Genomic DNA, 23,925 nt, shown 5'->3' with positions numbered 1-23,925 from the left:
ATTTAGGAGTTCTGATTAGCAGTAATCTAAAACCAAGACAATAGTGCATTAGTGGTTGCAATAAAGCTAACAGAATTCTTGGCTTCATATCTAGAAGTATAAATAATAGAAGTCCTCAGGTTGTTCTTCAACTTTATATATCCTTGGTTAGGCCTCATTTAGACTATGCTGCTCAGTTCTGGTCACCGTATTACAGAATGAATATAAATGCTCTGGAAAACGTACAGAGGAGGATGACAAAGATGATCCCATGTATCAGAAATCTTCCCTATGAGGATAGACTGAGGGCCCTGAATCTGTACTCTCTCGAAAGGCGTAGAATTAGGTGGGGATATGATCGAGGTGTATAAATGGAAAACAGGAATAAATAAAGGGGATGTAAATAGCGTAGTGAAAATTTCCAGCCAAGACAGCAATGGTTTCAAGTTGGAAAAATTCAGATTAAGGAATAGAGTTGTGGATGAGTGGAACAAACTCCCGAGTACAGTTATTGAGGTAAGAACGTTGTGTAGTTTTAAAAATAGGTTAGATAAATACATGAGTGGGTGTGGGTGGGTGTGAGTTGGACCTGACTAGCTTGTGCTGCTGGGTCTGATGCTGCGCTCCTTCCTTGAGTGGAGGTGACCAGATTGGGTGGGTCATTGGGCTAATCCGGGGGGGACATGGACCTGCTCCGCATGGGTCAGTAGGCCTGTTGCAGTGTTCCTTTTTTCTTATGTTCTTAATATGTCAATAGAACCTGTCAGTGTAGAATAAATCACTATTCACACAGAACAGAAGCTGTCAACACTATATATGTGATATATAGTGATATATCACATATGTGATATTCAAATTTTCACTTTATTTCAGTATTATCCTTGACAAATTCTTTACTAATGTGTTGTATAAAGTGTTAAGATACAATACAATTATAGCACAACATTCTTATAAACCCACACAAAAAATTGCACTGCAGTTTCAAACTACTGTAAGACAAACCTAAATATTCTGCATAGGTTAGGTCTTTCCAAGAAATATGAAATCCTTGTCACTAATTCTTACAACAATTGTATACTGAATTTACTGGAAATAAACATTGTGAGTGTCATTTGCATAGGTTGAATGAGTGAGGTATTCAGTTGGAAGAGTTATTAGCATGGCAGAATATATAAATTTTACGTTGTTAAGATAAGATTTCGTTCGGATTTTTAACCCCGGAGGGTTAGCCACCCAGGATAACCCAAGAAAGTCAGTGCGTCATCGAGGACTGTCTAACTTATTTCCATTGGGGTCCTTAATCTTGTCCCCCAGGATGCGACCCACACCAGTCGACTAACACCCAGGTACCTATTTGCTGCTAGGTGAACAGGACAACAGGTGTAAGGAAACGTGTCGAAATGTTTCCACCCCCCGGGATCGAACCCGGACCCTCCGTGTGTGAAGCGGGAGCTTTAGCCACCAGGCCACCGGGCCACGATAGTTCTTATTCAATGTTGTGTATCTAATAATGTTAATAATGAAACAGTTTTTATAGTGGAGAAGAAAGAAAGCGATTTCAGCAAGTTGATATTTATACTAAGAATTTAAGAGAAGCAACTGAATAAAATAAACACAATGCAGGAGCTGTTGCTGGAGATGTTGTTTTCATGTTCCACATAATTATATTCTTGGGAGGTAATTCAGGGTGCGAAGGTTGCTTGTTGCTACCTCCAGATGTCCATTCTTACCGCCCCACTGACGCCTGTAGTGGATTGGATAATAATAATAATAATAATAATAATAATAATAATAATAATAATAATAATAATAATAATAATAATAATAATAATAATAATAATAATAATAATAATAATAATAATAATAATAATAATAATAATAATAATAATAATAATTTCTACAAGTACGTACATGTACAACGTTTACAGACTTTGCTGATACAACGACATATTATATAGAAAACCCCTTGTTAAGCAGAGCATTTCGGGCAAATTAGGTAAATTTTGTCCCCAGGATACGACCCACACTAGTTGGTTAACACCCAGATACCTACTTACTGCTAGGTGAAAAGGGACACCACGTGTGTTAAGGTAGCAGACCGCATTGTTTTCACCCGTACCGGGGATCGAGTTGAGTGCCCTACCAACCGCCTTGTGGCCCCTCACTCTCTCCTGTGAGAGGCACTGACATGCCTTGTGTGTTGGCTTTTTGCACCTACCTGCTTCCTGACTCTCACCCCAACCTGTGTGAGGTACAGCCACGTCTTCATAGTTAGTTGTCCCCATTTCCCAGGCTCCTGACCCCACCCACTTGTGACAGGCACTAGCACCTCTTGTGGGTTTGATGTCTGCACCTTCCTACCTCCTGACTTTCAATCCCATTTTTGAGAATAACTTCCACGTCTTGTGGACTCGCTATGCGCACCTACCTGCCACCTGATCTCGGCCAACAACCTCACGTCTGAGGTGTTGCCTCTTCCGATGTTATGTGGGTCTGCTACTGCAGAGGCTTCATGGTCAGGAGTGCAGCGACTGAGTATGCAAATTTTGCAGTGTTGACACAGTACTGGCTCACCAGTGTAACAACACCAGTAGCAGTGGCATACTGCACTAATCAAACTTTTACCAGAATATAAAAAGAAATCTTCAAAAGCGGAGGAGACCCAATGATGTCACTACAATCACGTTTCCTTATGTATCCCCGAAATGTAATCCATACAATAATAAAACACTCACTCCAGTGTTAAAAAAAATGACACCGTGCCCAGCAAATATCATTTAAAGATGCATGGTTCTAGGTAGAGCTTTATCAAGTCTTGATAAGGCTCTACTTGCAGAGAAAAGTCTGTAAGTCAGTGTTTGTTCTGGTGACTGTATTTTTAAGTGTTTGCTTCCTACACCTCCAGCGTGACAACCTGCTCTATTAGTCCGTTCATTTTCTTACGAAGTTCTCCGCGTCAGTTCCTTAAAGTTTCATGTAGAACTACAAATATTATTTTCCTTATTTTAAATTATCGGGCAGTGACGCATCAATTATTATTTATTATTATTGCTGACATTCATTCAGGATCGAACACTGGGGAGGGTAGGTCCAATTTGACGGATCAACAGCCTCTTATCAGCGTCAGGAAACCTTCCATGGTGAGTGGCGGTGGTGAAGGTAATCAAGTTAACGTTCAAAATATGCACGAGAATGGCTCGTGCATATTCGTCGGGACAAGAGATTTGTTTTCCTTTGATAATTATGTCCCTAATATATGTGATATTAAGTATTTTTCCCCGAAGTCCACTAGAATTAAATACTGGAATTTTATGAAAAGACCAACATGAAATGAGTTAGGTTAGATAAGGTTCGTCAGGAAACAGGAGAGGTATTTCCTGACGAGGGATGATGACCCGCCCCGTTGGAGCTTATGGTCGTCTGACCGAGGCCTTCCGCTGACTTGCTGGTCTACCCCTTTAAAAATTATGGTCATAGTTATAACCATTTGTAATAGCAAGTATGAAATGAGTGTTAAAAATTTATCAAATTCTTTCTCATCGTCAAAATCTCGTCCCTAGACAGTTTAAAGTAGACCCAACTTCCGTATAATTTTTCTTATATACTTGGGAAAAACCTTTCGGGTTTGTCTTTAATTCCTTTGTAGCTTGAATTTCATAGTCTTGTTTAACTGTGTTTATCATTTTTTTTTTTTTGACAAGGGTTTGCCTCCTTGTTTACCAGAATAAAGTCAAGCAAGTTATTTATTCTCATTGGTTCTTCCACAATCTGCTTTAAAAAGCAATCCTGGACTGCCTCGAGGAAGTCACTTAACTAGATTCCCAGTCAATAATTCGCCATTTTGGCTGAAGTTAAAATCTTCTACAGTTATTACATTTTCATATCTTCAGATATTAGCAGTATTATATTAAAAATGGGTCCCATAGATTCTAATAAAGCGGGTTGATATTTCAAGCCTAAGATCAGCTTTTCGTTTCCTTCAGAAATCTGCAACATGACAAATTTCGTGTCTTTGGTAACACCTTCTGTGAAAAGAAAATTTGGTCTCCAAGAAATAAGTTGTCCGTGACTTTGTTAAACAAATCTTTTTGAGGCAGTAGTTCAAGTTTCTTCCAACATTTAGAGTCAAACCATATTTTTGGGTCATTCGTATGAGTCTCGATTATTGCTATATCTTTATTTTCTGCATATTCAGGTAACCTCGTCCATATAACTCCTAGTACTATCACTATTTGTTCAATATAAAATGAGAAAGTTTTTCTTCTGTGTATTCTTCACATTGATTTATTTTTGTTATTGCTTACAATGTTTTTATTATCACCTATGATACTTTTCTTTACATTATTCAGATTATACAGATTATACAGATTATGCCTGTTACGATGTATTACACAACTCACTGTTTAAGTCGTTCATTTCAGAACTGCGTATAACATACCTGCATGAACAAAAAGTTAAAAGGATTTTCACAATTTGCATTCACCTTATTTACCGACCTCCCTCTGGCCTATATACTGCGTCCCCGCTCATAAGAACATAAAAGAGAAGGAACACTGCAACAGGTCTACTGGCCTATGCGAGACAAGTCCAATTCTTCCACCGGCTTAAACCAATGCCTTGACCTAGTAAGGTCAGACACGTCACTTTAGGGAGGAGCACTGCATCCGACCTAGTAGCACAAGCTAGTCAGGTCCAACTCACATCCACTCCTGTATTTGTCCAACCTATTTTTAAAACTACACAACGTCTATGCGTCTATGACGGTACTCGGGAGTTTGTTCTACTCGTCCACAACTCTATTACCAAATCAATGCTTTCCTATATCCTTCCTGAATCTGAATTTTTCCAATTTAAAGCCATTGCTGCGAGTCCTATGTTAGATATCTTTAGCACGATGTTTACATCCCCTATATTAATTCCTGTTTTTCATTTATACACTTCAATCATATCCCCCCTAATTCTACGCCTTTCTAGAGAGTGCAGATTCAGGGCCCTCAGTCTGTCCTCATAGGGAAGATTTCTGATACATGGGATCAACTTTGTCATCCTCCTTTGTACGTTTTCCAGAGCATTTATATCTATTCTGTAATCTACAGCCAAGACAGCTTCTTGGCTTATCAAGAAGTGTAAATAATAGAAGTCTCAGTACAAAGTTATACTTCAAATTTACATATTGCTAGTAAAGCATCGTTTAAATTATTCAGCTCAGTTTTTGTTCTCCATATTACAGAACTGACAATTGCGCTGGGAAATACAAAGAGAAGGACGAGAACGTTAATCCCCTGTATCGGAAACCTTTTCCTACCAATTTTTATGATGTTCGTAAATCACCTGTGACTGATAATTACATAAATTATTTGATCTGTTATTATGTCACTGTTATAAGCTCACAAAATAAACAGTAAACGTCAAATAATCATAAGAACATAGTAGGCCTAATAGCCCAGTGGTGGGCTGACCCATTATACATAATGTTGCTTATCTTGATAATTAAGACACCTGTACAACAGTTATCTTTGTGTAATCGAACATACAATGGCTTTTATTTCCACATTTACATCAACAGTGATCAACACTGATCCCAGTGGAACGCCATTTGTGACTGATCTCTAAATCGCTTTCCTTCTGTTCTGTTCCACTGCCGTTTACTACTACTTCTTTCTGCTTTGGAATGCAAACACGAAACCTCGATATACTTGTCAACTCCACTGGTTCACTTCCAAGGCGACCAACACATCCTTATTCTTACACTGACCTGTCCCGCATTGGACGCACATGAAGCTGTAAAGAAAAATAACGACAAGACTACCATAAACTTCCGAAGGCGCTATCCGTTCACTGTTGGTCATCTAAAATTGTACGAAACTTTAATACAGTCGGACTTGGGAGTGTTGCAAAGATACATTCGTGGTATGTGTCTATAGGAAACTCCATACAAACATTTAGACAGAACTTAAATTCTATCTGGAGAACTACAGCAGAACACAAGAACAAGTGTCATATTGACATTCCACGTGTGTGTTTCACAGCTGCCAACAGCTTTACTAATATCTTAAGAAACACATACTAAACTATTAAATCTCACATAAATATTATATCATCTGACTGTAGATTTTCATACTTTGATTTTAACATCCCAATTCAAAACCTAGATAAAAATTTGGAATTTACCAATTCTTTATTTTAAACCTGTGTCATTGTACTTATGATTGTAATGAATTACCCAAGCTATATTGACTTAAGTTTTATTTTAGGTCTTGATATAAGTAGTACTTAAGCCTTATGATTAGTCTGTTCGGAACACTTGTGGATTTCGAACAAACTAATCAGTGGCTTTGATCTGAATATCATAATGTATAAAATTATTACTGCATTATTAAAAAGATCAAACTCACAATGTAATCATTTCGAATATATAACTACTGTATTTGTAAGGATCGTTAGAAATAAATGTCTTTTCAATACTTTTTTTCTATATGTTACTTAAAAGTCATACAGAAACACACTAATAACTGCGAGTAATATAAGTAGTACGTAAGGCGATCATAAAAGTAAAGTTGAGGAATATTATTTGGTTCAAGATCTAGAAAGCTTACAATAGCTTGATTCTTTATGTAGGGGAGACATTCCACATAAAATATTCCTGACGGCTGTGAACACATTACCTCTTAACACCTCCAAGACACCACGCACCATATATATATATATATATATATATATATATATATATATATATATATATATATATATATATATATATATATATATATATATATATATATATATATATATATATATATATATAGTAGTTTGTTGGATTATGTATTGGTAGATAAAAGACTGTTGAGTAGACTTCAGGATGTACATGTTTATAGAGGGGCCACAGATATATCAGATCACTTTCTAGTTGTAGCTACACTGAGAGTAAAAGGTAGATGGGATGCAAGGAGAATAGAAGCATCAGGGAAGAGAGAGGTGAAGGTTTATAAACTAAAAGAGGAGGCAGTTAGGGTAAGATATAAACAGCTATTGGAGGATAGATGGGCTAATGAGAGCATAGGCAATGGGGTCGAAGAGGTATGGGGTAGGTTTAAAAATGTAGTGTTAGAGTGTTCAGCAGAAGTTTGTGGTTACAGGAAAGTGGGTGCAGGAGGGAAGAGGAGCGATTGGTGGAATGATGATGTAAAGAGAGTAGTAAGGGAGAAAAAGTTAGCATATGAGAAGTTTTTACAAAGTAGAAGTGATGCAAGGAGGGAAGAGTATATGGAGAAAAAGAGAGAAGTTAAGAGAGTGGTGAAGCAATGTAAAAAGAGAGCAAATGAGAGAGTGGGTGAGATGTTATCAACAAATTTTGTTGAAAATAAGAAAAAGTTTTGGAGTGAGATTAACAAGTTAAGAAAGCCTAGAGAACAAATGGATTTGTCAGTTAAAAATAGGAGAGGAGAGTTATTAAATGGAGAGTTAGAGGTATTGGGAAGATGGAGGGAATATTTTGAGGAATTGTTAAATGTTGATGAAGATAGGGAAGCTGTGATTTCGTGTATAGGGCAAGGAGGAATAACATCTTGTAGGAGTGAGGAAGAGCCAGTTGTGAGTGTGGGGGAAGTTCGTGAGGCAGTAGGTAAAATGAAAGGGGGTAAGGCAGCCGGGATTGATGGGATAAAGATAGAAATGTTAAAAGCAGGTGGGGATATAGTTTTGGAGTGGTTGGTGCAATTATTTAATAAATGTATGGAAGAGGGTAAGGTACCTAGGGATTGGCAGAGAGCATGCATAGTTCCTTTGTATAAAGGCAAAGGGGATAAAAGAGAGTGCAAAAATTATAGGGGGATAAGTCTGTTGAGTGTACCTTGTAAAGTGTATGGTAGAGTTATAATTGAAAGAATTAAGAGTAAGACGGAGAATAGGATAGCAGATGAACAAGGAGGCTTTAGGAAAGGTAGAGGGTGTGTGGACCAGGTGTTTACAGTGAAACATATAAGTGAACAGTATTTAGATAAGGCTAAAGAGGTTTTTGTGGCATTTATGGATTTGGAAAAGGCGTATGACAGGGTGGATAGGGGGGCAATGTGGCAGATGTTGCAAGTGTATGGTGTAGGAGGTAGGTTACTGAAAGCAGTGAAGAGTTTTTACGAGGATAGTGAGGCTCAAGTTAGAGTATGTAGGAAAGAGGGAAATTTTTTCCCAGTAAAAGTAGGCCTTAGACAAGGATGTGTGATGTCACCGTGGTTGTTTAATATATTTATAGATGGGGTTGTAAGAGAAGTAAATGCGAGGGTCTTGGCAAGAGGCGTGGAGTTAAAAGATAAAGAATCACACACAAAGTGGGAGTTGTCACAGCTGCTCTTTGCTGATGACACTGTGCTCTTGGCAGATTCTGAAGAGAAGCTGCAGAGATTGGTGGATGAATTTGGCAGGGTGTGCAAAAGAAGAAAATTAAAGGTGAATACAGGAAAGAGTAAGGTTATGAGGATAACAAAAAGATTAGGTGATGAAAGATTGAATATCAGATTGGAGGGAGAGAGTATGGAGGAGGTGAACGTATTCAGATATTTGGGAGTGGACGTGTCAGCGGATGGGTCTATGAAAGATGAGGTGAATCATAGAATTGATGAGGGAAAAAGAGTGAGTGGTGCACTTAGGAGTCTGTGGAGACAAAGAACTTTGTCCTTGGAGGCAAAGAGGGGAATGTATGAGAGTATAGTTTTACCAACGCTCTTATATGGGTGTGAAGCGTTGGTGATGAATGTTGCAGCGAGGAGAAGGCTGGAGGCAGTGGAGATGTCATGTCTGAGGGCAATGTGTGGTGTGAATATAATGCAGAGAATTCGTAGTTTGGAAGTTAGGAGGAGGTGCGGGATTACCAAAACTGTTGTCCAGAGGGCTGAGGAAGGGTTGTTGAGGTGGTTCGGACATGTAGAGAGAATGGAGCGAAACAGAATGACTTCAAGAGTGTATCAGTCTGTAGTGGAAGGAAGGCGAAGTAGGGGTCGGCCTAGGAAGGGTTGGAGGGAGGGGGTAAAGGAGGTTTTGTGTGCGAGGGGCTTGGACTTCCAGCAGGCATGCGTGAGCGTGTTTGATAGGAGTGAATGGAGACAAATGGTTTTTAATATTTGACGTGCTGTTGGAGTGTGAGCAAAGTAACGTTTATGAAGGGATTCAGGGAAACCGGCAGGCCGGACTTGAGTCCTGGAGATGGGAAGTACAGTGCCTGCACTCTGAAGGAGGGGTGTTAATGTTGCAGTTTAAAAACTGTAGTGTAAAGCACCCTTCTGGCAAGACAGTGATGGAGTGAATGATGGTGTTCCTTGCATATATACATATATATATATATATATATATATATATATATATATATATATATATATATATATATATATATATATATATATATATATATATATATATGTCGTGCCGAATAGGCAGAACTTGCGATCTAACTGGTTTCCCTGAATCCCTTAATGCTACCTTGCTCACAATAACATAAAAATCCTAAAAACTACATAGCGACATTTCTATGTAACACGCTCGCACAAGGCTGTACGATGTCCAAGTCCCTAGCATTCAAAATTTCGTTTACCCCCACTCTCCAATCTTTTCTAGAAAGGTCCTTACCCCTTCTTCCGTTCACCCGAGATTTTTATGCCCTCACAGTCATCCTATTATATGACATCCTCGCTAAATGTCCAAACCATCTCAACCCCTCAGACCTCTGAAAAAAATTGTTGGTAACTCCACACCTCCTAATCTCCTAACTCAGAATATTCACGCAACATACTGCCCTCAAACACGACATTTCTGCTATTGTCAGCCTTCTCGCTGTATCATTCAAAACTCGTGCTTGACACATACACAAGAGTGATGGTACCACTACACTCTGGTGGAATATATGTTTTTTTTTTTTTTGCCTCCATGGATAAAGTTCTTTTTCTCAACAGATACCTCAGTGCATTACCTACCTTTGTCCCTTCGTTAAATCTATGGTTCACATTCTTCACAGAACCATCTGCCGACAAGTCCACTTCTTTCCTCCAATCTGGTATCCAGTCTCTTATTGCGTTTTTTTTTTTTATATTGCTCCTTCCTAAGTTTACTTTTAATTTCATTCCTTTACATACCCTCCCAAAATCTTTGCTACTTCTCTTCCGAATCTCCCAAAATTGTTTGTCATCAGGAAAAAGCAACTACGGTAACTCCCACTTCGTACCAGATTCACTATCTTTCAATCCCACACGTCTCCCTAACACCCTAGCGTTTACTTCCGTTACAACGCTATATAGTATCTTTGAATAATTACGCAGCCATAGTGACATCACACATCTCTGTATAGATCCTACTTTTGCTGAAAAATAATCTCTGTCTCTCTCCTACATATCCTAGCCTGAGTCTCGCTATCCATATAAAAGTTCTTAACTGCTTTAAATAACCTGCCATCTATTCCATACACTTCAACATCTGCCACATTGCTTCCCTATCCACCGTATGAAAATTAACCTTCCTATTCCATATATTTATTGTTCCATATTTTTAACATATCTATCGCCGTGATGCACATTTACAAAGTGGTATGTGATACCAATAAGTATCACATACCAATAGGTATCACATACCACTTTGTTGGAAAAAGACCCGAAATACAAACAGATCGTTCGGTCCTGGAACACTGGGACTGACTAAGATTCCAGGATTGAAACATTTCCAGTAAAATGCGTAGTATTTACTTGTTATGTCTTTTTCCAACAAAATATTCTGTCTCTTCACTGTTTACTTTACTCACTCCATTTCAAACTGATCACTCTATTCCCCAACCAACAAAAAAATTACCACGGAATAGCCTATGATAATCTAAAATAAGTTTATATCTCGCTCATCAGAGTAAATAATTCACTTCACTAAACGCCGATATAATTTCACACTTCCTCTCTTCCTTCGTTAAGTTTTGATTATTATTTGTCTGGTTATACCACTGCACACTCTCCGTTTGCTTGAAATAAAAATTTAATATATTTATGCAAATTTTTTGAATAAAATTTTATTTTACACCAACACTAACCTAACTTTTCTGAAGTTATGTAAAATAATATCGCTATATTTACATAAGTACAACTGGAGAAAAGTGGGATAAAATATCGACATTACAATGAGACAAATGCTTTATCACCATTGTTTGAGAATTGCCACTGTTTGGGCAAAACGTTGCCATTAAAGAATATCATTATACTGTATGTATCTTTACCATAACTATAACGATTTTTACGAGGGAGAGATGGAGGAATAACTTTAGATAACTCCATTTTTAATTGCATTCAGTTTTTCACCTCTCGTTGATTTATATAATCCTTAAGGAAAATCCCATGACACGGGTTTTCACGAAAGATGATTCGTTAAGTGATACCCGCCCCATGTCAAGGGCTGGTGGAGCAGCTGTTAACCCTATAGACTCCGCTAACATTATATTTAATGCCATGTATCAATATTTTCAATGGCATCTTTTACATAATTCTCGCCATGTGAGGGAATTATGTGGCGTCACTACAAGGTGGCAACGTCCGTTATAACATTAGCAACTTAATTAATGCATTGTAAAACATTCCTAACAGAATTAGATGTTGCTTTCTGTCATACGTCTCTACGTACCATCACAGTATCCTTCATACTATCAATGTCTCCCACTGCCATTTTGTCATGCTGCAGCCTATTGTCTTTTTGTGTTCACAGTTCCATAATACCAGGTAAACCACAATCGAGTTCTTAAAAAAGGCAGTCATTTGTTCGTTGGGGTTAATAAACAATGATATCTGTGCCAAGAAGGTATTTAAGTTGTGAGCTAATGAGGAGTTTTTAGTATTAAAGCCAAAGAATATAAATAACAATAAAGTTGAGACTTAATCATATCCGTTAAATTATAACTTTAGCGCTTAACGAACTGTGAAATAACAGTTTTAATGGTATTCTATGAAATGTTCCTTACACACGCGCTGTAACAATAATGTTAACAAAACCAGAAGCTTTAGCATGACGCCTAATGCCCTGTTGAAAAACATTAAGTATATGACAGCCTCGAAATGGTACAAAGTATCAGTTACCTTCAAAATGTGTCACTATAATAGTTATAGTTTTGGTTATATATTCTACACTAATGACTACAGGGACTTCAACCAATGCCTTCCATTATAAAATCTCCGTATTTAAGGCTAACACACACAAAAAAATATGAAAATGTTGCAAGATATAAAGCAAGGGTAGAATAATCCAGCTAATGCCTCGGTACTACTACTTGGGACATCCCACCAAAGTGATGCCTCCAGTAAAACCACATTCTATAAAGCCTCACAATTCGGTAGCCAAGTGTTCTAATTGATTTGGTCATCTTCCTTGGCTTCCCAGAGTGTGAGACTGACTTGAGAAATTGTAATAATACGATTTTAAACGATTCATGGATCGGGTACGATTCGAACCCACAGCACGTCAGTCCTAAAACTAGCAAGCCAGTACTCTAGCTAAAGCACGCTGACTAACACGGTAAAGTGGTTAAAATACTGACCTGTTAGTTGTAGGACAAATTTTCCATTGGTTCGAATCCTGTCTATTTCGTGAGTGGGTGAGATTACTAGTTCTGATAAAAACACAATTCAATACAAAGACATTAAAATTAAAACCGGAGCGACGGCTGCTTATTAATGGCGCAATGCTCCTTGTAAATTTACTAATCTTACCTCTCACAACAACTAGGTATGTTGACTCACCTCCTTCAGTTCCAAGTCTGTGTTTAAGGACTCAGTAGCCGATTTAACTAAGCGAGGGATGGTAAATAGGCCGGACCCATAGCTGAAAATTAAAGTCTGTTATGGCAAGATGTATTTTATTCTTTAAAGTTCTCCATTACAAAAAGAAAAAAAGTAAGATGTGTGTCATTTGGAGAAATATATACACGTCCTAACAGAAAAAAAAGATAGATTTTCATACTCACTAGTCAATAATTTTCTCCCAATTCTCTCTAATATAGTTCCAGGCAAGGTAGTGTCCTACACTGTTCCTGGCTACACCCTCGAACGCTGTTCCTGCATCCTGTTTCCTAATACCGCTGCCGTCTGTGAAAGCCATGTCGAGGTACCTGTGCGAATATTTTAGCTCTTCACCTGAACTGCATAGTAATTAATACTCAATATTTTTATTATGTTAATCAAATTTAATTGATCATAACGGAGGTGTATATATTAAAAATCGATTTTAACTATCTACGACAATGAATTTTATTTGATTAATTTATAATTAAAACATCTGTATTTTAAAATTTTGATAAACTTTTAACGAATAATAGACATATTTCATAAATTCACTTCAAGTAATGAAAAAATAAGTTGAATTAACCTAGACAGAATCCAGACTTTCTTGGTACATCCCAGAGCAGACAATAGCAGAGATTTCTCAGAGCCAACGTTGGAGGCGAGGTACTGGTTCCAGCCAAAGTTCCACTCCTTCTCACCACCAGCAGCAATAGCGGTGCAGTACACTGTGCTCTTCAGGTTGGGCGACACGATGCTGCGTATACGATTAAAAACAGAGTTGTTATCCACATAAAATGCATTCAAGCATTCAACAGCAATTACAGGAGAAAATACGAAGTTCTTTAACTGTATCTGAGTTTGTTTATAAAAGTTACCTGCGGTCACTTGGGTTGTGCATCCACTTTTGGTAGAGGGAAACAGAGTTATTGACACAGTCCTGGTACTCTAGGTTGCAGGCCCACGTCAGTGCCTTGACCCGCTTGAACTGTTCCAGATGAGGGTCATTCATGTTGTCTTGGAAGCCGACAGACTCGTACAGAGGAGTCAGGAGGGTGAGCAAGTAATTCTGTTCTCCCGAGTGGTAAAGATAAAAAGCACTTAAAACTCGGACTTAGATACTCACTTATATAGGCTATCTGAAAATTTTTATGCCAAATATATGGATGAATAAGCTTTTAATCGAGATTGAAATATACACTGAAAGATGCATGCATAAGCCTTGTACATTTTGCTTTATTTGGTGTACTACGTCACTTGCCCATATCTATGAAACAGAACGACCACCTAGTAATTCACAGCTCGATATTCTATAAGAGTTTAATTGGTACAAAACTCTAAGAAAATCCTAGATTAATACAATGACCTTTCTGTCAACAAAATGGAGCAGAAGGGCCATGGTTGATGCTGGAAGTGTGACGTGGGTACACAAATAACAGATAACTTATATCTATCTTCTCAATCATTTTAACTGAAGTAACGACTACCTTAATAGCTCCATAGTTTCCTGAGCGGGTAAACATTCTCTTGATGTAGTTGAGGTTGGACAATGCAGACTCCCATGGGACGTACTCTTCCTCGTTTTTCAAGTAGGTATTCAAGCCCATTGCTATGTTATAGGATAACTGACCTGGTAGGATAAAATTAAGAGTAAATTTATAAAAAAATTAAATCCATTAATTTTAATAAAGATTGATACTGACATTAGGTAATAGTTAAATAAAAATTATATGTCGATGACTTTTTTTCAATTTGTTTGGGCATTAGGTGACTTATGGACAACATATATAATGGTATATGCTTGTTTTGATTAGTAATTATGTTTTATTTTAGGATCTATCAATAAATGTTGTTGCAATGAAGTTTTTACTGTACAAAGGTGTGCATTAGTCAGGTATGCTAGTGCTGGGTCAGGGTTAGGAAACAGGTAGAGCAGTGGAACCTAGCCCATCTTTCACTATGGATAGGTAAGAAACTGGTGTATCTATGAGGTTCTTTGTATATGATTCAATCTACTTAGTGTCTGTAAAGTGGCAGACAATGTGGAAAATTATCGGATTATTTTTAAATCCTGTAGATTTAAAAATAATCTAAGATAATCCTAGATTATTACAATGACCTTTCTGTCAACAAGATGGAGCAGAAGGGCCATGGTTGATGCTGGAAGTGTGACCTGGGTACGCAAATAACAGATAACTTATATCTAACTTCTCAATCATTTTAACTGAAGTAACGACTACCTTAATAGCTCCATAGTTTCCTGAGCGGGTAAACATTCTCTTGATGTAGTTGAGGTTGGACAATGCAGACTCCTATGGGACGTACTCTTCCTCGTTTTTCAAGTAGGTATTGACGCCCACTGTTATGTTATAGGATAACTGACCTGGTAGGATAAAATTAAGAGTAAATTTATAAAAAAATTAAATCCATTAATTTTAATAAAGATTGATACTGACATTAGGTAATAGTTAAATAAAAATTATACGTCGATGACTTTTTTTCAATTTGTTTGGGCATTAGTTGACTTGTGGACAACATATATAATGGTATATGCTTGTTTTGATTAGTAATTATGTTTTATTTTAGGATCTATCAATAAATGTTGCTGCAATGAATTTTTTACTGTACAAAGGTGTTCATTAGTCAGGTATGCTAGTGCTGGGTCAGGGTTAGGAAACAGGTAGAGCAGTGGAACCTAGCCCATCTTTCACTATGGATAGGTAAGAAACTGGTGTATCTAGGAGGTTCTTTGTATATGATTCAATCTACTTAGTGTCTGTAAAGTGGCAGACAATGTGGAAAATTATCGGATTATTTTTAAATCCTGTAGATTTAAAAATAATCTTTTATTAATACTTACAAAAAAGTGTTAAACCCACGTGAGGTATATTACTTTCTTCTTTAATAATTCCCTGTTATAGTGTATAGCATAACAATTTGGGATATTCGTGCATAGTTAAACTATTTGGTTTAAATAGTTTAACTATGCACTCTGGCTGGCACCTTGAGTGGACAGAATTTGAGGGATTTTCTTCCCACCAAAAAAGACTGCATTGAGTCTTCCACTTAAGTGCCACAGGAAATATACATTGAGAGTATTACTATTATTAATTGTTAGTATTATTATTATTATTATTATAAGGAAATTAAGTTATAAACCAGTAAGGGTTGTAGCGCGCTGCAAATACATCATGATAAGTATATCTCCAGGTGTTTAATACGCTGATAGTTTAGTTTACAAACACTAAGTGTCTCACTGTCTGTCAGCCACACATGTGCTGTTATGGTGTGGCTTGAGTTCTCATCAAGCCACAGTTGTGATAAGTTATACCTTTTTACATTAACCTCTCATTTATTTCTAGTCTAAACGTTTTTAATTTGATTAAACTGACGTAAAATTGCATCTTTAGTTTCAACTAAAATTTTATTTAAATTTTCGTTTTGATTTTGTTTTCGCATTTACTTGGTGTTATAATAACATACCCCTATTAGAGTAATTATAGGTCTTAAGAAAAGAAGTGGAGTCAGTTGATTTTGAAAGTTGCATTTTTCAGATGATATAAAAAACAATAGCCTTTGTAGAGCAATACATTTCTTGTTTTTAGTGTTATTTAATGTATCTTCTTTCTTTTTATTTGGAACTTTAACTGCAATGTTATCTTTTCTAACAAATTCAAAACAGCTGAGTATATTTTTTTACAGATACTTGCAAAAGACAAATTATTAAAAATCTGAAACAATGTCTTTTTCATTAAAAAACAATAACAAAAGATATGGCATACTAATAAGCATCAAAATAATAATCTATTATTTGAAGCTGTTCATAACAGTGACCAAACCAAAAGACCTTCAGCAAAAGAGCACATTCTCTCACATTAAAACAAAGATGTACCAGCTTGTGCGAGGTCCATGGCGTCGTCGATGATCTGAGCACGGTTTATCACATGGATAACTTGGTGGTCGTTGTTCAGTTGCTGAATGAGCAAGTTCCAGTTGTCGTCGTCATAGTTCACTTTATAATAACCTGTCTCATGTATGTTGAAGATGACCCACTGGTCCTTCCTTGGCAGAGAAGAGACTGTGATCTTTGTCTCAGAATCCTTCATTCATACTCTGGTTTGAGTGTTGTTGAAATTAGGGTTATCTTGACTCGTGTATGTTAGTGGAACCCACCACTTGTAGTCATGGGTGTCTGACGAGTTCTCGTTCTTTACCATCAAAAATCGCTCCTGTAATAATGTGAAACTTACTTATGTGTTGGTGTTTGGCATTCTACCATGTTATATGAGTTTTTCTCTTGAACAACAAAACATTGGTAAATTATTAACCTAAGTGAGGGTTGCCGAGGTGCCGTCTGAGCTCCTCACAACCTTGATGACAGGGTAACCCATCTGCAGCGTCCAGGTGTCCATTACTCTTCCTTAACTGTCATATCTGGCGGCAGTGTGGCATCTTCATGAGCAGCTTCTGTCAGGTACTGCCACAGATCGTCTTGCTCAGCACTTTTATATTTCCTGAAATATTCAAGCTGCATTATTTTTGCAATGCTGAATAGAAGTGTTGAATAAAAATTAAATTCTCTGCTGAAAATGTTTCTGAGCTAGAATGTATGTAATGTGCAAAAATTCCTAATTTAACTATGTACATATAGATTATATATTTAGGTTTGTTTCACTTGGTAATCATATTTTCTGTACATTTTATTAAACAGTTAGACGATTTAAAGGCATAAATAGATTCAGGCTAGCTTGCGAAATACATAAACTATATTTGTGTGTCTAAAGTAGACAGTTATTTGAGTAATGCATCTCTATTTTTAAAGTTATTTCTATTTTTTAGTCTATATAATTCAGTAAAATCCTATAAGTATTTATTCTTATTATGACATATGAATTCATAGATAATGGAAAATACATATACAGTGAACCTTCGGTTTTCGAGCTTTCCGGAAATCGAGTAATTCGGATTTAGAGCACTTTTTTCAGCAAAATTTCGTCTCTGATTTCGAGCATCCGCTCGGAAATCGAGTGTCTGAAACGCGTTCACCCTGTTGGGGACACCACTTCCTCACATGTGTCACACTCAGTCTGCGTCTGTCTCTCGTTGAGTAAAGAATACTCTGCACATTCATCCATGCATTTTAGTGCTTGTTTATTGATTGTGACTGTGAAATAAGCCAACATGGGGTCAAAGAAAGTTCAGAGTGCCACCCCTTCCAAACAATAAATCCCCCCTCTCTCCTCCTCCCCCCTGTCTTCCATACGCCAATAAGAGCCTTCAATACAGGTGTGTAATGTTTACACTGTTTATTTATATTTATTTATAATTGTTTTGTGTATGTAAAACTATAGTTTATCTTTAAAAAATTATTTTCTTTGTGACTACTTTTGGGTGTCTGGAACGGATTAATTAGATTTACATTATTTCTTATGGGAAATATTAATTTGGTTTTCGAGCATTTCGGATACAGAGCAACCTTCTGGAACAGATTAAGTTGGAAAACTGAGGGTCCACTGTATACTAAATGTCTCCCTGACTGTGAGAGTAAGCAGTCCGAAAATTTAACAAGATAACAGAGGTAGGTCATTTTCTCTCTCCTTCAGAGATTAAGGGATAAATAACGTATCTCCCATCACAATAATAATAATACTGATGCAGACCTGTCTGACACCATTGGCATACTATACAGAAAGCCCTTCATAATGCAGAGCATTTCAGGCAACTTTGATTAATCTTGTTCACCCAGGCTGCGACCCACAACAATGGGATAACACCCAGGTACCTACTTACTGCTAAGTGAACAGGGGCAGCAGGAGTAAGGAAATATGCCCAATGTTTCTCCCGTGCAAGAGAAAAATCCCGGACGCTTCAGTGTGTGAGCTAAGGATGCTACCAGCCAAGCCACGGGCACTTGTATGGTTTAATTGTCCTGTACTTTGTTCCGTGGGCATATCATAGTGAGGAATTGGGTCACATGAGAGACATTAGAAATCCTTAGTTGTTTGTAATACTTGACCCTTATTCGCCAGGATGCGACCTACAACAGTCTACTAACACCAGGTACTTTTCAACCGAAGGTGAATGGGTAAGAGACCACAAACTGTGATTAACAGTTTAGTATCTTAAGTTATTATATAATAGATGCTCCACTGTTACTTACAGGCAGCTTCAGGGAGCAAATTCCCTCTTTGAGAACTGATATAGTTTTTTTTTTTTTAATTTTTAATTATAAGTTAGAGAAATCGTCTCTAACAATTATCTTTAGTGTGATCAACTGACTCTTCGTGCAATTTAATTCTGTCAATTCTAAGTTCTTGTTTTTGCTCCTGAAAATTATGATTTGCAGTATGTTTTTCTTTTTGTGTTTTTCTTCTTTTTGAGTGTGTTGTGTTTTTCTTCTTTTTGTGTTTGCTCTGTTTTTCTTCTTTTTGTGTTTGTGTTTTTCTTCTTTTTGCGTTTTTTTCTTCTTTTTGTGTTTGCTGTGTTTTTCTTCTTTTTGTGTTTGTGTTTTTCTTCTTTTTGTGTTTGCTGCCTATTTACAAGGCAGGTGACAGGTCCTTGGCTTCGAACTATAGACCAATGAGCCTTACCTCCACAGTGGGAAAATTTATGGAATCAATAATTGCCGAAGCAATTCGTAGCCATCTTGATAGGCACAGATTGATTAACGAATCTCAACACGGTTTTACAAAGGAGCGTTCGTGTCTTACGAATTTACTAACTTTTTTCACTATGGTGTTTGAGGAGATAGATCATGGTAATGAATATGATATTGTGTATATGGACTTCTTAAAGGCTTTCAATAGAGTTCCACACCAGAGGCTATTGAGGAAACTTAGGGCACACGGAATAGGAGAAATTTCTTCCTGGGTAGAGGCATGGCTGACAAATAGGCAGCAGAGAGTTTGCACAAATGGGGAGAAATCAAAATGGGGGCACGTCACGAGCGGTGTTCCTCAGAAAAAAACGAAGAAAACGTTACAATAACAATATACCTTTACCTTCGATGAATTCCGAGACGTTTTCTACTCTCAGAGCTCAGCCATGGGCCAGGCTCGTCTGGTGTTTGCCTGATCAACCTGGCTGTATACGGTGGTGGTCCACTGCCCCACATATCCATCACACCCTGGTTGATCTGGCACCTGGTGAAGATACTCGTCCAGTTTCCTTTTGAAGACTTCTACATATATCCCAGCAGTATGTTCAATATCTTCTGGTAAGATGCTGAATAGTCTGGAGCCACGGATGTTGATAAAGTGTTCCCTTATTGTGCCCACTGTACCCTTGCTTTCCACTGGGTTTAATATTGCGATCTGCTAATTATATCAACCCAATAAATATAACGTTAATTAATGAATATGACGTTAATTTAGGTAACTGAACGCAGACTCGGATCTGAATCTTTTATTGAGGCCATGTTGCACATGACAAGATCTTGATTAAGCCTCATTGTACATTAACAGAACAGAGGACGATATATAGTGAACAGGTGGGAGTAAAAAGAAAAGCCTGAGAGTAAAAGTTACAACAAAGATTTAATAATAGGGTTTTACAGGGAAAGGTTATAGCACAGACTTAACAAAAGTCGTAAAATAGGTTGTGTAATAGGTATGAAGGGATGGCAGTGTTCAAGGGTTTCTGAACCATTACTTATAATAATTTTGAAATGTTAAAAATTTAAGATTTTGCCGCGGAAGCGACTAGTATATTGTGCCTCCCATATCCATCCTGTGGATGGGAATGCAAGAGCATATGAATGCACAAATGGCCTAGGAACTAGGACTCAAAAGGGATTATAGGAATACATCTGGATTTATATCCGAAGTCGACTTATTTATTGAAATCAAATTAAGAAATTTGCATAATATATCTGGTATCTTGTTTTCATTAATAAGATATCTTGACACATCGCATAGGTTATTATAAGTACTTGTAATAAAGCCTTAGACTGGCTACTTCAACATCAGTCACTGTTCATATTGCAAGTTGCTCCATGTTATCATAGTGGAAATGTTAAAGTATTTGCCGTTTTGGGTAACAAATGTTAAAAGAACCTTCTGAACACTTCTTCCTATGAAGATCTGTTTCCTTGATAGGTATCTTGGCATAGATGAATAAGACACATGTGCAACACCTGGGTATCCTTATTTGAGTGACGTTCGCACAAAAATGTCTAACAATCTAAAACAAAGACATGAGAATGGAGATTTATATAGAGGAACCCAGAAAAGGTAGAAGTATGGAAACAGTAGTATTAACAGTGACAAACATGGGTGGGTCTGGATAAGATGTAATTTTCAGGCTGTGGAAGCAGAATTCAAGAATTCAGGTTTTAAGTGAGATAAAGTAGCAGTAGATGAACATCTCGAATAAAGATATTCGGGAAGAATAAAAAGTCAGAATACCGTGGCTAGAACAGTGCACCGGAAAAGTGAGCGTAGGAGAGAAACCTTATAACGACGTTTCGGTCTGTCTGGGATCATTGTCAAGTGACTACGGAGGCGAGAAAAGTAGAGGCCACAAGACACATCGGGAGGAGGCTGGTGAAGGGAGTAGTAGTAGTAGTAGTAGTAGTAGTAGTAGTAGTAGTAGTAGTAGTAGTAGTAGTAGTAGTAGTAGTGTTGGTAGCTGTAGCAGTAGTAATAGTGGTTGTAGTAATGGTGGTGGTGTAGGTAGTAGTTGTGGAAGTACTGGTGGTGATAGTAATAGAAGCAGTAACAGCAAGTAGTAGTACTAGCAGCAATACTACCACCTGCACTATTTACTACTACCGCCGCCACTCCTTCCGCCCCCTCCTGATATGTCTTCTGGCCTTCTCTATTTCTCTCGACTCACCTGTGACTTGACAATGATCCATGACAGACTAAATACCTTTAATGTAATTATGTTCTTCCGTCATTTAACTTCAAGAGATGCCCCAGTGAGCTATAATAAATGAGTTGTTTATGTTATCAGTTGTGTAGCCATATTTATACTCCTTAAAATGTATTACCAATGTTTATTTTCCGGTAATCTCCACCACTAGTTTGAATATTGCTTGTTTTGAACTAGTGAAGATTTTAATTTTGAGGTTGCTAGTTTTACCTATTCCGTGTTATATAACCAAGGCCTGTGTTATAATAAAGTTTTACAATATTTTGTGTGTGAGAGGTTTAAGACCTGATGGAAGAGTAATTAGTTTGACTATAAACTTAGTAATGTTTAACCTAAGGGGTCATGATCTCAACCAAATGTTTAGAAACTTTAGTTGAAATCTGAAGCCAAGAAAAAAAAGTAAGTATTTGTAATATTTTAGTGTATATGCACGTAGGGGTTAGTGTATATTTTGGTGTATATACATATATGTATATATCAGTGTATAAGCATAGGAGTTTACTGTGACGCTTATTTTAGTTTTTGTTAGGCCATAAAAGAATGGTAAAAATGAGAACGGGAAGAACTGGAAAAGGACAGAGCAGTGAAAAAAAATAATTGTGTGTAGAAAGCAAGACACGTATTAAAGGTCGAGTCCAAATCACTTTGAGTGGATTTTAAGAGGGAAATTTGACATATAATAACGAGTTTGCAAACATTTTAGGTATGAAAGCATCCTAAATTAATGGTTACAGATGAAATACAGACTTATTTACCCTCGTGTAGGTAATAGGCTACACGAGGGTAAATAAGTAATTAATTCAAATTCAAAGTTTATTCTCTATAAGGATTATAATGCTGAGTTTACAGAATTTGGTTATTGTGTGGTTTACATGTAGTAAAATAATAATTACAGAGTGTACCACTAGAACACCTAGCATGGCTAAGCATTTCGGGCAGACTTAAATTAAATCTTAAGTTTAAAATATTACAAAATTATGAGGTAAGTTGGTATTATGGCTAAGCGACTAAATACTAGTTTGTGAGTTTAGCAATGTGAATGCTTTTGTTTTGGCACTATACATAGTTTCAGTATTGGAGTATCACAGGCCAACTTATGACTAGTTAAGATTCATTATTTTGAGATTGAGATTGATATTTATGTTTATGGTCAAATGGGTGAGTGAGTGTAAGTGTTAACCACCAGGTGGTATTCGTGTAATTAGTTGACAGGGTGTATCAGGGAGATAAGATGTTTTCTGATGGTAGTTTTGAAGGTGATGAATGTGACTGCAGTTTTAGAATTTTCAGGTAGGGTGTTCCAGATTTTAGGGCCTTTGACATACATTGAATTTTTGTAAAGGTTTAGTCGGACACGGGGAATGTCATAGAGATGTTTGTGTCTGGTGTTATGCCTGTGGGTTCTGTCGCAACTATCAAGAAAGCATTTTAGGTCAAGGTTAATATTGGAATTTAAGGTCCTGTAGATGTAGATTGCACAGTAGTAAGTGTGGATGTACTGAACAGGGAGTAAGTTTAGATCTATGAAGAGTGGGGGGGGTGTTGCCAGGGATGGGATTTAGTGATTATTCTTACTGCGGCTTTTTGTTGGGTTATTTTTTTTTTATATTTTATTTAAAACCAATACAGTTTAACATAAAAATAAAGAAACAGTATGGATCTCAATCAAATTAACTGACAAACAGATTTCACCTATATGCTCGCAAGATATTGCTGCCAAACATACAACAAGAACTTACGGCAAGAACATAGCTAAAAAAAAATACTGTCACAGGGTCATGAATTGACATATATACACATACATTGATGCAAAACCTTGCATATATATAAATTGTACATATAACATAACATCTGACAAAGGCTCAATACACTTGAACATAAAATATACAAAGAAGTTATATCAGTTAAATCCCATCCTTCGCATTAATCAAAAAACCAAAACCTAACATCATAATCTTACTAGAACATCTACATATGTATCCCTAACAATACAGCTTTACATATACCAACATACGAAAAAAACAAACTGTCTAGATATGTCTGTATACCATACAGACTAAAACTTAACATCAAGAACTTAGCATTGACACCAAACCGGTATCAGGGTACAGACCAGAATTATAAACATTAAAAAGAATCGAATCATACATATATAAAGTATTACATAACGTCTGACCCATGACAAAGGCTCAATACATTAGAAAGGGATATATATTTACACACACACACACACACACACAAACACCCACACACACACGTACACACAAAAAGTTTCACAACATCACAT

At 37.0% G+C, this 23,925-nt stretch overlaps 2 protein-coding genes across 2 annotated transcripts in view; both read right to left on the bottom strand.

Moving 5' to 3' along the window:
- Window positions 1–23,925, bottom strand: part of LOC138854198 (uncharacterized) — a 141,953-nt gene that overhangs the window by 58,790 nt on the left and 59,238 nt on the right. The window contains exons 19-22 of the mRNA XM_070095991.1: window positions 19,835–20,080; window positions 19,018–19,090; window positions 17,811–17,928; window positions 17,180–17,278 (exon numbers count right to left, since the gene is read on the bottom strand). Coding sequence (XP_069952092.1) covers window positions 17,180–17,278; window positions 17,811–17,928; window positions 19,018–19,090; window positions 19,835–20,080 — 536 coding nt within the window. The remainder of the gene's footprint in view (window positions 1–17,179; window positions 17,279–17,810; window positions 17,929–19,017; window positions 19,091–19,834; window positions 20,081–23,925) is intronic.
- On the bottom strand, window positions 1,691–17,303 carry LOC138854208 (aminopeptidase N-like). Its single transcript, XM_070096047.1, has 8 exons — window positions 17,093–17,303; window positions 16,657–16,993; window positions 14,252–14,394; window positions 13,643–13,833; window positions 13,351–13,521; window positions 12,950–13,093; window positions 12,726–12,807; window positions 1,691–1,723 (listed from the first exon to the last, which is right to left on the bottom strand). The coding sequence occupies exons 2-8, from the start codon at window positions 16,868–16,870 to the stop codon at window positions 1,706–1,708; spliced, it is 963 nt and encodes a 320-aa protein (XP_069952148.1). The 5' UTR covers window positions 16,871–16,993; window positions 17,093–17,303; the 3' UTR covers window positions 1,691–1,705.

This window comes from Cherax quadricarinatus, chromosome 52 (assembly GCF_038502225.1).
Source record: "Cherax quadricarinatus isolate ZL_2023a chromosome 52, ASM3850222v1, whole genome shotgun sequence".
In the NCBI taxonomy this organism is placed as follows: domain Eukaryota; kingdom Metazoa; phylum Arthropoda; class Malacostraca; order Decapoda; family Parastacidae; genus Cherax; species Cherax quadricarinatus.
Note: the sequence above shows the minus strand (reverse complement) of the source record. Positions and strands in the feature narration are given on the sequence as shown.

Bases quoted from the DNA above. Each gene is read 5' to 3' on its own strand.
- LOC138854208 (XM_070096047.1), bottom strand. From the start codon at position 16,870: ATGAAGGATTCTGAGACAAAGATCACAGTCTCTTCTCTGCCAAGGAAG. The intron at 14,395-16,656 runs GTACATCTTTGT...TTATCCTACCAG, and splicing joins CATGGACCTCGCACAAGCTG to GTCAGTTATCCTATAACATA. The intron at 13,834-14,251 runs GTAGTCGTTACT...TCGGGAGAACAG, and splicing joins GAAACTATGGAGCTATTAAG to AATTACTTGCTCACCCTCCT.